Genomic DNA, 14,950 nt, shown 5'->3' on the forward strand with positions numbered 1-14,950 from the left:
AGACTCCAAAACCATTTTTTTCTTAGATCATTGCAAAAGCTAGTTAAGCAAAAAAGGAAGGTATTTTATATGAAGATCTGATCTGAAAGAGATAAATGACAGAGTTACAACCAAGGGAAATGAAAAACTTTTATAATTGGCCTGATTTACAATTGATTTTCTGGAATCAGGCAAATAACGATCTTTCATGCCTTATCATGTCAGCAGGAAAAGTCATGTCCAGTGTTCCAAAGTATATAAAAAATGATAGTTTCATGGCCCTGTCAGGATTTCACGCTTTTGCTTATCAGCATTTTCAGTAACACTAAGCAGAGATGCATTGCAATTTTCACTAACATAAGTTTATTTGAAATCATTAACACACTTCAGCATTGACCCTAGTTTGTCAGAACTGGCATAGTTCCTGACCACTGGAGATTAATTTTATGCTTACTGTAGCACTAGATCTTTTAAATAACAATTAAACTTTTTTCAAAAAAACAAAATTGCATTTTGGGAAGGCCAAAGTAAAAATAGTTTTCATAGCCTTTCTTCTATAAAACAGAAAGAAATAGAAATAAGAAATGAAATCAAATTGATTCCGTGCGGGCAGCATTCTAATCCAGACATATACATATCTATATTCAAAATGAAAAGAGAAGTTTAAAACAAGCGTAGCTGCCTTTCTTTTCCATTTAGTTCCCTTTTATTACTTCTAAAAATCACATTATTTTCCTGGAACATTGGGAAAAAACAAGTGATTAAAATGATTGGTGCAATGCAACATTGCAAATTCCTCTCAATTCCTGGCAAATAGATGGGGAAGAAATGGAGATAGTGACAGATTTTATTTTCCTGGGTTCTAAGATCACCGTAGATGGGAATTGCAGCCAAGAAATTAAAAGACGTTTGCTCCTCGGGAGGAAAGCTATGGCAAATCTAGACAGCATACTAAAAAGCAGAGATATCATGCTGCCAACAAAAGTATGTATAGTCAAGACTATGGTTTTTCCAGTTGCAATGTATGGGTGTGAAAACTAGACCATAAGGAAGGTTAAGCGCCAAACAATTGAGGCCTTTGGATTATGGTGCTGGAGAAGACTCCTGCGAGTCCCATGGACTGCAAGGCAATCAAAATGGTCAGTTCTAGAGGAGATCAACCCTGACTGCTTTTTAGAAGGCAGATCCTGAAGATGAGACTCAAATACTTTGGCCATCTACTGAGAAGGAAGGACTCACTTGAGAAGAGCCTAATGCTGGGAAAGATTGAGAGCAAAAGAAGAAGGGAACGACAGAGAATGAGGTGGCTAGATGGAATCACCGAAGCAGTAGGCGTGAGCTTAAATGGATAGAGGACAAGAAGGCCCGAGGAACATTGTCCATGGGGTTGCGATGGGTTGGACACAGACTTTGCAACCAGAGGTGGGTTGCCAATTTTTTTTACTACTTATTACGCATGCACAGAAGTGTCCTGGTGGGTGGGTGGAGCCTCCTGCTGCCGCTACTACCAGTTCACCCAATTTTGCCCGAACCAGGAGCAATCCACCTCTGTTCACAACTAACAGCAACAACAAACAATGCAAAACTACAGAGAAAAGGTGACCAACTACAGAGAAAAGGTGACTATTGAATGAGTTGTCTCCTCATTGATTATATTCAATATAATCTCCACATCAATGCTGTCTATAATGAAAATGGACATAACAGCAACTCTCTCTACTTTATTGTTCTATTTTCTCCCATGGTCAAAGATATTCATTTACAAAACCAACCATCAGGATATAAATATAATTGGTCCTTTCCATTGATTGTTCCTAGCAACTGGTATTCAGAACTACTAATTCCTATACAGTTAACATATTTCCCTAATTTTCATTTAAAACAAAGTAAGGCAACACCCATAATCACGAACTGTGAAATTGAATCTGTTAAATTAACTACACGGATTTCTTCTTGCATGATAAAAGTATGCAAGAAATATACTGAAATAATGTTTTAGTCACAACACAATTTATAGTTTCTGTTGTTCTACTGTGGAAGGTTATTGAATCAGACATGTTTCTTCTGAAAATACTCTTTTGGCAACTTATGTTTTAAAATCTCTGGGCACCTACATTATGCACCAACAAATTGAAATGTGATGATGGCATTGTAAATTGGCTCCCAATTGTCCCTCATTCCCAAATGTTTCAGATTTAGGGACAAGTTATTTCTTTACACTAGCACCATTTCTACCCTACTCCATACCATATTGGGTCAATATGGGTTGTGCAAAGCAACTGAAACAATCCCTTTGCAAAATACACTGGCACAGGGAAAGCATTACTTCCCTAAGTATTCAACTAGACCCATTCTTCAGAAGACTTGGATACCTTAGGATGGGGAGATAGACAGATGGATAGATAGAAAGACAAATAGTCAGATTTAAATTATCTCCCCTCAAAACCCACAGGAATAAATTAGTTGTTTCAGCCTCAAATTACTTTCTTCTTAAGTGCCAAATCTTGGGCCCATCAGGATAAGAGAGGGGCTTTAGAGAAGAAGCCAAATCTGTCTCTGTTTCATTTCTGGAAAGCTGTGTTAATTACTCCTATAGAGAGTTCTGCACATCTGAATTTGGGGTCTCTGGGGTAGACATTGACTCATGCCAATCAAATTATTTTCTACCAGTAAACTCTTGCTCAGAATTAGCAATCCACAAAATGATTTGAAGGGACAGTAAATTCCAGGGAATATTAAAGCATTTCATTTTTTCTCTCTCTTGGGTTATGCCAATCCATTTGTTCAAGGGACTGTTCAGAAATGTACTTTAAGTAAATTGGAAATGATTTATGGCGTTTACTTCTGGAAAAGCAATGGTATTCCAACGGGGGTACTTTATTTTATTCCAGAAGACAAGAAAAACATTTCATTCCCATTTTGCACATTCCAGATTGAGGGGGAAAAGTGAGGGGAAGGATTGTCTTTTCAAATCATGTGATCTTGAAAAGCAAACTTTTAAAAAGAACACAACAGATTATGATGAGCCAGGTCTCCAGATACAGTGGTGAATAACATAACTCAATTCAGTACTATTCACAGAATACTATCTATACTATTTCTTGATTTTAGAAGTATGCCTCAAAACAATATTGAGATATTGTGTCATATCCTTAAAAATACTCCACCCTTTGAAGCATCATATTTCTAGTTTAATATGTTACCAATGTCATGGCATATCAATGGAAAACAGTTTTACAATTTATAGATCTGAATATAAATAGCACTGTTTCCCCCCTCCCGCCTCCATTTTATTTATGTTATTCTCTAACGGCCTGTATATAATAAATATAATATAATAAAATAAATATAATATAATATAATAAAATAAATATAATATAATAATAAAATATAATAATATAATATAATATAAATATATATATAGTGTGTGAGCATACATACATGCATATGCATGCATATATATATATATATATATATATATATATATATATATATATATATATATATATATATATAAATAAATAATGTGGAATTGATTAATAAAACATACCTCTGCATTCAAATGGTCAGCAAGGCTTTCAAGAAACTGACTTTCAATTGGATTCTGCTGAGTAAGCAGAGTCAGATAATGACTGAGTTTGTCGTGTGTTGTGATAATGACACCTTCTCCAAATTTATCAAACTGGGGCCGTCCAGCTCGGCCAAATATCTGCATGACATCTAAAATTCCAAGGTCAACAAAGGATCCTCTTTTTGCAGCATAGATCTGTGTTCCCTGTTTGACAAAAAGTTAATAAAAATTAACATAAACACACATCATTATAAATCCGATGAGCTGGAGACCAAAATTAGGCAAATACAACAGGCTTTGAAAAGTGTACTTAAGGTGATCCTTTTATAACCTGTGATATATTTAAATCTTTACTATCCAACTTGGTTCCCCGAGGAGAGAGTCAGTTTAAAAACCAACCTCTCCGAATACTGCTAGATAATTAGCAGCAGATCTTTCCTCTCCTCTTCTGCAAATAGTGAAAAAAATCATATTCCATGACACTTTATGGATGTCTAATGGCCAAAATAGACAGAGCATATGCTTTACCTTAATGATGACTGCATGAGCTGGAAGATTGACACCCCAGGCTAATGTAGCTGTACAAACCAAGACTTTTATGTAACCACGAGAAAACAAGCTTTCCACCAAAGTTCTGTCTTGTCGGAGCATTCCTGCATGATGAATACTGAATCCATCTGGAAACATTTCACGTAATTGCTTGTTTCTAGACTTCTGCACCTTTTCATTGGTAAAGGAAATACATACAAAATTAATGCAGTGTTTACAGAAAAACATAGCAATTCAAGCATGTACAAAACCCAACAGATTTTCCATGTGTGCATTAATAGGATGTAACGTTAACACACCTCTAGTCACATGTTCTGCAAGACTGATAGCTCTTAGTATGTAAGACCCTGAGCAATACAGACAATAAAATACGTTTAGATATAATCTGTTATTTGAAGAGAATTGTTAGGTTAAGCTTTGAACTATGCTCATTAAGACAAACATGAGGAAAAAATACCCCACTGAATTTGCAAAATCAGAAATTTAATATGCCAAAGGTGATGAAAAACCCATTTTTGCTCCATAACCTTGAAATAGAGGGGAGGGGGGCAGAGGGTACTATCATACTGGGAAAACTTTGCTCTAATGGCGAAGGGCAGGACAGTTAAATAAGAGAATGGTGATGGAAAGCTGGTCCCTCATAAATCAATCATCCCTCATAAATCAAACCCAAAGCCAACACAAATGTGAAACTCTTCTGTTGAGTTTAGTGGAAAAATGGTTCTTGGGCAGATGGGAAGGAGAGTGGAAGGGGGTGGGTCCCCCCCCCCTAGAATCCTCACACTCATACATAACCTATTTCTTGAAAAGAAATGCTTCCTAATTTTGAACCACTATTTGCTACAAAATATCCCCTCTACTCCCCCCCCAAAAAATATTTTCTGAGGTCAACACAGAAAATAATACTCCAAAACCGACTTTTTAGGTCCATTCAAAGGCACACCTCAGAGCAACCTATACTGAGGAATTTAAAGTATCTAAACTGGATAAGTAGTTTAAACCCTTATCTGTATTTCCTATTTCATTTGTATGGATACCACAGAGATTATTTCAAGGCTATTAGTTTCTTGAGATATGTACTGAGAAACTGCAATGTCAGAAAATTTGACACAATTTGTATAGGAACAAAGCAAAACAAATCCTAACATTCAGATATTTATTTCAGTATATTTATTAACATAAAACAGGCATTTCACAAAGAATAAAAGATGGCAGAGGGCTTCAAATATACTTATTTTGGAAGTATTTTGAAAGAAAGTGTGTTCCTGCAACCGATTGGAGAAAGGCAGTACAGCGTAACTGACAGCTTGCTACTTTGATTTAGTATTGTTCATAATACAATGGATTGTCAATACTGCTATAATCTTCATACTTCTATCACAGTTATAGATGTTTCTGATTCTATTTGTTCAACGTTGTGTAAACAACAAGGTTATAAATAAATGCCTTTAATGAAAACCCAATACAGGCATTGACAGCTACAAATTTCAATGCTAAAACTTGCCTTATGATGAATATTGTCCAATATGCAATTTGCCAATTGAAGAACCTTTCAATGCAACAAACATTTGCCCGGGGAAGGAGCATTATTTGTTCAAAAGTATTTTTAGACTGTCCCAAACTGATTCATTCTAGCCAGTAGTGTTGTGGGCATACACCCAGATCTTGTAATACCTGTCACCTCAAGACCCATACTGTATGTATCTCACATTGCAGGGCACTTTTTTCTTTAATTTTCTTCTCACCATCCACAACCCCCAATAGTGAAGCCTGCACCTACCACATGTGCTTTTTATCCTCCATCAGATGAGGATGCAATATTGGATAGAAGATCAATAAAGTGAACTGTGCTGGTTCAGAGATATCTCTCTTACTTGTTGATAATACTATTGCTTTACAAGCCTACTGTATTGGTATGTGTGAGTGTGAATGTGTGTGTGTGTGTGTTTGTGTAACTACAGAAATAAAGAGGCTCTAGTATTCTGTCCACGTTTGATGACATAAAGTAAACTACAGGTAGTCCTTAGCTTACAACAGCAATTGCAACTACGAGAGCCGAGTTGGTGCAGTGGTTAGGGTGCAGTACTGAAGGCCACTTCAGCTGACTGTTATCTGCAGTTCAGCGGTTCTAATCTCACCGGCTCAAGGTTGACTCAGCCTTCCATCCTTCCGAGGTGGGTGAAATGAGGACCCAGACTGTGGGGGCAATATGCTGACTCTGTAAACCGCTTAGAGAGGGCTGAAAGCCCCATGAAGCGGTATATAAGTCTAACTGCTATTGCTATTGCTACGATCAGGATCGTTGTTGCTTGTACACAGGTCCAAAAGGTACTTTTTTTCCCAAGAGGCAACTGGCCTTCCTGTTTTTTTTGAAGACGTTTCTCTTGTCATCCAAGGAGCTTCTTCAGCTCCGACTGGATGATGGGGAATTAAAGGATTTATACTCCTTGCAGACAACTGGACATTTGCATTCTTTTAGCAGGTCGTTAGGGCCACCTGTAGCTTTATCTGTGTCACCAGGGTCACCAGAATGGTGTAAAGCTGAAGAAGCTTCTTGGATGAGAAGCGAAATGTCTTCAAAGAAAAACCAGAAAGTCCAGTTGCCTTTTGAAAAAAAAAAGCACCTTTGGGACAACCATGGCTGAGAATCTCCATCAATACTTGTACACATGGTTGCTCAGTGTTAGGTTTGGAGGAGTTTGGGTTGCCTGGAGTTTCATATTCTATAGTGGGAGTTGTCAGGAGAAAATGCAGGAGAGACTTATAGGAACGACTTGTGATCTTGTGTCAGCCCTCCTAGGTAAACCAGACAGGAAACATGAAAGATGGGCTAAATTTACTTTATTGTAAGGTTTACATTTACATAATCTTGCATGTCTGAGAGTGCAAACCTTAGGGCAGGTTCTCCTTTAATATCTTTCTCTGATTCTTAATGATTGTGGATTCCTGCCTCTCTTGTCTGATTGTTTCCTAAGCAGCATCTCAGCTCCCCTTTCCCCAAGGTCACCCATGTGTTCCATTCCATTGCACCTTCCCTGCTGCTTTCCCATTGACTTGGCTTGTGGGAAACCTGCAGGGAAGGTTGCAAATGGCAATCATGTGACAATGGCTAGCTGCAATGTTGTAATCATGTGGGGAATGCTGAGATCACTGCAACTTTGCAGACTGATAATAAGTTCACCTTATTCAGCACCATCATAATTTTTCCTGGTCGCTCAACAAGTGGTTGTAGCTTGAGGACTGCTGTGAGAAGTCTAATAGGCCCTTAGGATAAACTGTGGGTGGTGTCACAATTTTGGGGAAAGACTCATAGACAACTAGAGCACAAGTGAAATACAAGCAGGCACAACTATCCACTAGTCAGCTGGTCTACTTTATATTGATGATGATCTCAGCAAAGCTAGTTATAGTGATTGCCATCAATGAGCCTAAAAGAAGAATGAGCCTGCAAAGTTTCACTACACAAGAGCTTTATTCCGAAGAATAAAGACTCAATGTTTTAATGCCTTCAAATCAATCTTGACCTCTGGTGACTACATGGATAAATCTATGCAATTTTATCGGCAACATTTTCTACAAGTAGTTTGCCATTGCTTTCTTCCTATAGATGAGAAAGAGTAAGTGATCCAACATCACCCAGCTGGTTAAAACTCATGTTGGCTAGAACTCTCTCAGTTTCTAGCCCAATGCCTTTAACCACTACACTAAACCTGCTCTATATAGTAGTAAATAAATATTTCAAATGATTTTTTATTAAAATAAATATCTGCTGGATATTCTATGTTAAACATATAATAGATACTACACAAAAGCACTTTAGTTTTCCAGGGTCCAATCAACGTTAATCAGTGAATACACTTAATTATCCGGGTATTAAAAAGAGTGAGGCATTGCTAGATTACCCACAGAAGACACAGTGCCTCTATAACACTGGGTCTCACTTAGAAATATCTGAATTTTAGAATTTAGTAACCTAGTTTTGGCAAATATAACATGTCTTATTCAATTATATGCACAACTATTATGCATGTAGTTACCTTTCTAGATTTTTAGAGAAACAATAAGCAATTATGACACACAGATACCCTAAATCAAGGCATCTCCAAACACAGCACATTCACTTATACAGAAAAACACAACCAAGAAAATATGTAATAACAAGAAAGCCACAAGATGGCTCTCAATGCGTATCTCTCCCACTCTCTCTTTCTCAAACACACAAAATGAGGCTATCTTATATATAGATTATATGAAGCTATCTTTAATTATATTCTGAAGTTACCTTATAGAGAACTGCGGGAAAAGTATTTTATTGGATTCTAAAACTCTCAGGATGCATCTTATTATGTACATTATTTATGCACTTTTCTAATTTTTAGGGTAGTTATTAGTTTTCTTTTTGGAATTAGCCAACTAATAAAATGTCTAACAACACCTCAGACATTTTTTAAAGTTCAGATATGGAGAGTTTTATTAGCTAAATATGCCAGAACCAGTTGTCTAAGATTGGTACCACCAGCATTACATTTCCAATGCAATTCAAACACAATAAGAAGAAAACTGTCAAAAAGTCCTCTTCATTTTACAATTCCTGCATAAGGTTCACATCAAGTCCATGAACAGTATTTATTTTGAACTACCTTTATCTAAGAAAGAAAACATTTCAGAAGCACTACAAAAGAACCATCGAACTGTATTATTCTCAAATTCTCAGGATTAATTCAACAAATGATCAACACAACAATTCTGGAGGTATTACTGGGAATCCTGACAACAGATACATTTGAATAAGATTCTTTGAATTTTTTTTTTTTTTTTTAGTTGGAAGTCAAAAAAACAAAGCCCCAAAATAAAACAGAGTATTTCTACTGTCTAGAAAACTACATGGACATGTCTCAGAATTATGAGAAGTTGGGTTCTCATACAAAGTACATTATTCTGATTTGCTTTTATTGTCTGCAGGATTCAAATAAAATAGTATCTATTGTTCTTCTATTTCCCTTATTTGGAGACACTGTATATTCAGACTAACAAAAGTAGACTGGAAGTCCCAAACAAATTATTCAGACAAATTAATTGCCATAGTAAATTACTATTTTATCAATTTAAGAGTTCAAGGATCACAATTCTAGTTGCATGGGGACAGTGATACCCTAAAACAGCATTTTTCAGAACGTTAATGTTTTTCAGAAGTTTCTAGTATTTTCTGGGTGCAACATGAAGTTCCTCCCTTTCCTTAGCCAATAGTATATTATGTCTGATAACAGGGTTTTATTTTTAAAAAAATCCCCCTCTACTGCATCATTTAGTTCAATTCAAATACTTATTGTCAATTTATACCTGCATTAACATTAAAGCTGAACAATTACGGTAAATAAGCTGAATTAGTATAATTTTGTATTGCATTTTAAAATACAACCTATAAATTTTGACATAAAATTTCTCAAAGCAGTTACTTTCAGCAATTTATTTTCAACTAAAGCTTTTAGGTACAAAGGATGATGCCAATCAAAATCATAAAGCCATTTTTAAAATGTTCACAGATGAAGAACACCCATCTGAAGATCTGGGATTATTCCTTCCCTAAGGTAAGAAATGAAATATATGTATACAGTATGTGTGTGTATGTATATGTGTATGTATATACACACACATTATACTACCTATACAATTATATTTACATACCCACTCACACACCCCTGCAAAATTTGACAGGAAGTCCCTCAAGTAACCAGGCCCTATGCTATGAAGAGTTTAATAGGTAACAATTAACATCATTAATGGCACCCAGGATCAAACTGGCAACCAGTGCTAAAGGTATGTTACACTGACATACCAAGGTGTGCCATCACTATCTGCAGCATTGAGTTTTGGACTAGTTGGGTCTTCTGAATGATCTTGAAGGGCAGCCCATGTGTAGTGCGTTGAAGTAGGCAGGCCATGAGATGATCAAGGCATAAGCTACTTTCTGAAGGGCCTCCTAATCTAGGAAAACATGCAAATGCCACAACAGATGAAATTGTGCAAAGGCCATCTTGGCCAACAAGTTGTTGAACAAGAGCTGTAAATTCAGGAAGACCCTCATTTAATGGACAACCTTAAAGTGGAATATCCTCGGATCTGGAGAGCCAAAACACTCACAGCCATTTGCTTTTGGTAGGTTTGTGTCAGAGGTGGTTCCTGCCTATCCAAAACCACACAGCCTCTAGAACTTTTATAGCCTCACTTCGCTGGCCTTGGAAATCATCAGTATATTGATGATATTGAACCCCAAACTGGTGGATGACCCTACCAATAATTTCATATAGATGTTGAAAAAGGAGAGGGAGAGGGAGACGGAGAGAGAGAGAAACTCTGTCTTGAGCCTGTAAGGGCCATGGTGGCACAGTTGTTAGAATGCAGTATTGCAGACTAACTCTGCACACCGCCAGGAATTCGATCCTAACCGACTCAAGACTGACTCAGCCTTCTATTCTTCCGAGGTTGGTAAAATGAGGACCCAGATTGTTGGGGGCAACATACTGACTCTGTGAACTACTTAGAGATGGCTGTAAGTCACTATGAAGTGGTAAATAAGTCTAAGTGCTGTTGCTATCTCTAATCTCCACCCAACGTTGACTGGATCTGGACGCAGAGAAGTTGATATTATCGAAAGAACTGAGAGATCAAGGAACATAAGAGTGGATGCAACTTTTCCATCCTAGCTCTGCTTCAGGTAAGCATGACCAAGGCTGTCTCAGTACTAAATCCTAGCCTGAAACCCAAATGAAACAGATTGAAACTGGTCAACAGATGTAGAAATGTACCACAATATATATGGGGTAAGAACAACCTAGTTTGTTGACAGTTTGTCATCTTAGTATACTACTAAGTATGTTAAGTATGTTTGTATGTTATACATCTTAGTATACATACATTAAACCTTTTCTTTTCATACATTCATTATACTGTTTTGTAAAAAGCAAAATTTAGTTGCTATGAACATTTATAGCAAAAATATACAAAGGTGACTAAAAGCAGCCAGCTGCTGAATGATTAAACAAGGTTATATCCAAATCAAATCTTTGATGTACATTTTGTTATGATCTTCTATATAAGTGAGCCAAATCCTGATAGGAATTATAAATTATTCTTTTCTGAAAGCTTCAGTGGATGAAAACATCTCTTTTGTTCACATGTCTCACTGGGCAGTAAAATATCTCCATTAATTATCTCTAATGAGAGAGCAACTAAAGGAATTGAGGAGCAAGCCATCACTTACAGGAAATATTAATCTTTAAGTAAGATGCAGACATTACTGAACAAATTTATCTTATTTAGAAAAGCATGTCATGAAGTACCAATAGAAAAAAATAATCTGAATATACTCAAATTGTGAAATTTTATCAGTTGACATAACATATTCTTCTAATGAGTGAGCTATTGAGTGACCTTTGGTTTGCATTGTAGTTGGAAAGAAGTAAGAAAGTAAAGAATAAGTATTGTGTAATTTAATAAGGCAGAAACTTTATTAGCTTTGTTTTAGTTGATTTAGGCAATGAGAACAGGGACTTGGTTTGGTTAGCTTAAAGTAACTACAAAATTCCTGCAACCACTGGCAAGCTTATGAAGAAAAATTGTAGCAAATAACTGATAAAGTTAGATACTAATATCCTTATTCTTTTTAAGGGATGTATTTCAGCTCCATTTCACTTTGTATGCTAATGTAAGATACTGAAGCTCATAAAATTTCTCCATTGTTGTCTTTCCTTGAAAAGAAGACTACATTTCTCCCCAAATTGATATTAAAATGGGAAGGGTTATCCTGATTTTATTGAAAATACTGCAATGGGGTAGGTTTACTTTTATGTTTAATTTTTGGAAGGAGGAAAGGGGTGATGATGGAAATATCCTGACATAACTTGCTCATGTTAGAAACAGAATTTCCGCCAGAACAAAATCTCTAATGTGATTCTAAAGCTCAAGATTAAAACCTCTCCCTCAAAATAAATAAGAAGAATATAAATATAACCACTATGTAGAATGTCAAATTAGGTCAGTTGGACCCAATCAAACAAGCATTTTTCTTTAAAAAGAGGGGACAACTGACCTGTACTATAAAGGGCTATAATGAGATGGCTTAATAAAAAAAGCTCTTTCTCTTATTATACAAAGAAATGAAAATGCTTCTCTTCAGTTTTATATTCCAAGGAAACTAGATGCTGAATCAAATTATACCTCTTTCAAGAAATAAAGATGCTCCCTAATCCCCATTTTTCTTACACCACAGATTAGGAAGCTGTGTCTTTGACAGATTCAGGGGCCATTGCAGTAAGAGACTTGGTATTTCTCCAGGATGCATAGTGTTCTCTAGATGGTGAACCTATGGCACACATGCCACAGATGGCACACAGAGCCATATTTGCTGGCACGCCAGCAGTCAATTCTGGCGCACCAAGGCCGTTTTTACCCTCCCCAGGTTTCAGTAAAGCCTCTTTCCTGAAGCCTGGAGAGGGTGAAAAATGTCCACAACAGGCCAACCGAAAGTTCGGGAACGATCCATTTCCGGCTTCTGGAGGGCCTCTGGGGGCCAGGGGATGCTATTTTTGCCCTTGACACACTTCAGGAAAGCCTCTGTAGCCTGAGGAGGGGTAGTATGCACATAGCAGGGGGGGGTCACGCATGCATGCACAGGTGGGCGGGGAGGATTGAAATGGTATGGGCATGTGTGCATGCGCAATAGTATCTTCACACAAAATTTTGGTACGGCGTAAAAAAAGGTTTGCCATCACTGTATTAGAGTATAATCCACAAATGAAGGGAAATATATGTGTCCCAGGATAATGTTTCAGGATCGCATCCAATTAGCCACACACAACAGGCACCATATAAATACCACACATGGAGTAGCACACACTTTGCTAGAGAGACGATCCCTGAAGATGGGCTCCAACACGAGTCTGAAAGCTCGAAAGACAAAATCTCTGGTCCCAGGGACCAACCCAGATTGGAGCCCAGAATACAAAACCTATAATATTTGGTGCTGAGTTGTAGTCCAAACTGCCTGTAGCCACCAGGGTGGAGGAGAAACACTATGCTGCAAAATGCTTTTTCTCAAGCCAGTTTCAGTCTTGTGACAATAGTACAAAAAATGGCATGGGAATGTAACAGATTGGTGACATTTTCTACACAGCTGACAGCTTTTGAAGCTGAGATAAAGGGCACATCCCAAAAGCTAACAGCAATAGCTTTAAGCAATCCTCCCAATAATTTTTATACTTAGCAGCAGATATTCTTCATTAAATTTATATGCTTCCCCATTTATTCTACATAGGAACTCTTTGGATATGTAGGTGAAAATGCATACATTAATTTTGAGTGGTAGTTATTAAGTCACTCTGCTTGTTGAAAAAAAAAACTTGAAAAAATAATTAAGAAAAGCAGCGAAAACAATTTTCTTATTATTAGGGAAGATTTCTCTTTTCCTTCTGCTGTTCTTATCTACTGCTAGATGAAAGTCTCTTCATTGATAGTTATGAATCATAATCTGCCACACTGGTAGAGTGTGGGTTTGTAGACAGGTATTTTATGACTCCCCATCTAGGGGACAATATCACATAGACAGCTTCCGTGTCTAAGGGAGACTAGAACATGGGTCGTTAACTCCTATTCCAGCATCTTAATTACTATACCACATTGATTCTTATACATTCTTACTATATCTGACGGGAATGTGTATATAAAAGATTCTTGTTTTAATAAAGCAAAACTGTCACTTACTTGCTTTTCTGATTGTCCATAATCAGGACCTTGAGTTGGTAAAAAGTAGCAAATGTGACCATTGTTTTTAGCTTTTTCACGAAGACCCATAGCGGTTCGGACTGTAGCATTTCGAGCATGAACAAATACCATCACCTTGGCACAAAAAAAGATATAATGTATGTTAGTTTTATATTTATTTTTCTGTAACAGAAGATTTGTGGGCATCTTTAAGCTAATTCTTCTAATCCAAAGGAAGTTAACAATGATGTTTCTGGTACATATTGACATGAATATGAATACATAGCAACATAAATATGTTTATACAAGTATTTAGAAATTATAATATACAATTAGCTTTTAGAGAGGAACAGTTATGAAAAATGTATCATATGAATGAATGGTGTGCAGACTGGAATACTTTTAAGAATTTATATAATGGAATGTTAAAATAAAATTATCCCTGGCACTCCTAAAATGTAAAGCATAATCATGTGCACATAAAATTGAGAAGAAATCTCAAATAAAAATAGATACTGAACATTGGTATGCACACTGAAGTGATATGTATTTAAAGACTAAAATACTAAAAATGCCCCATGCTAATATTTTTGGTGCTGGGGCTGGGTTTCTGGCCTCAAGGGTCTGGTGAACTGTCACCTTTATTCCTTGACATTTCCATGGACAGAGCTGGAATGAAATTTAGGGGTTCTCCTGGACTTACGGATCGTTCTCAAACAACAGGTGGAAGCCACGCCTATTGGACTTTTACAAAGAGTCATTATCCACCCACATTCCTGGACAAGGAGGTCTTGCTCATTTTACTCATGCCTTAGTCACTTTTTTGTTGGACTACTGCACTGTGCTCTACATTGGACTACCCTTGAAGGCTACCCATACGTTATGAGAGGCAACGTACAACAGTATTGGCTGCTTCTCAGTTTGTCCATGTCACACCATTGTTGTGCAAGCTACACTAGCTCCCGATTTTCTTTTGAGTGCAATACAAGGTGCTGATTATCCATTTAAAGCCTTATGTGGCATGGGGATTGGTTGTTTGTGGGACTGCCTTCCCTTGAAAGTAATTTGCTTGCCTACAAAGTTACCTGAATG

General features: G+C 36.9%; 1 protein-coding gene across 1 annotated transcript in view; it reads right to left on the minus strand.

Moving 5' to 3' along the window:
• ASCC3 (activating signal cointegrator 1 complex subunit 3) overlaps positions 1 to 14,950 on the minus strand; it is a 216,684-nt gene that overhangs the window by 101,167 nt on the left and 100,567 nt on the right. Inside the window, exons 14-16 of the mRNA XM_032216493.1 lie at positions 13,859 to 13,993; positions 4,079 to 4,270; positions 3,530 to 3,754 (exon numbers count right to left, since the gene is read on the minus strand). Coding sequence (XP_032072384.1) covers positions 3,530 to 3,754; positions 4,079 to 4,270; positions 13,859 to 13,993 — 552 coding nt within the window. The remainder of the gene's footprint in view (positions 1 to 3,529; positions 3,755 to 4,078; positions 4,271 to 13,858; positions 13,994 to 14,950) is intronic.

Source organism: Thamnophis elegans, chromosome 4 (assembly GCF_009769535.1).
Source record: "Thamnophis elegans isolate rThaEle1 chromosome 4, rThaEle1.pri, whole genome shotgun sequence".
NCBI lineage: Eukaryota > Metazoa > Chordata > Lepidosauria > Squamata > Colubridae > Thamnophis > Thamnophis elegans.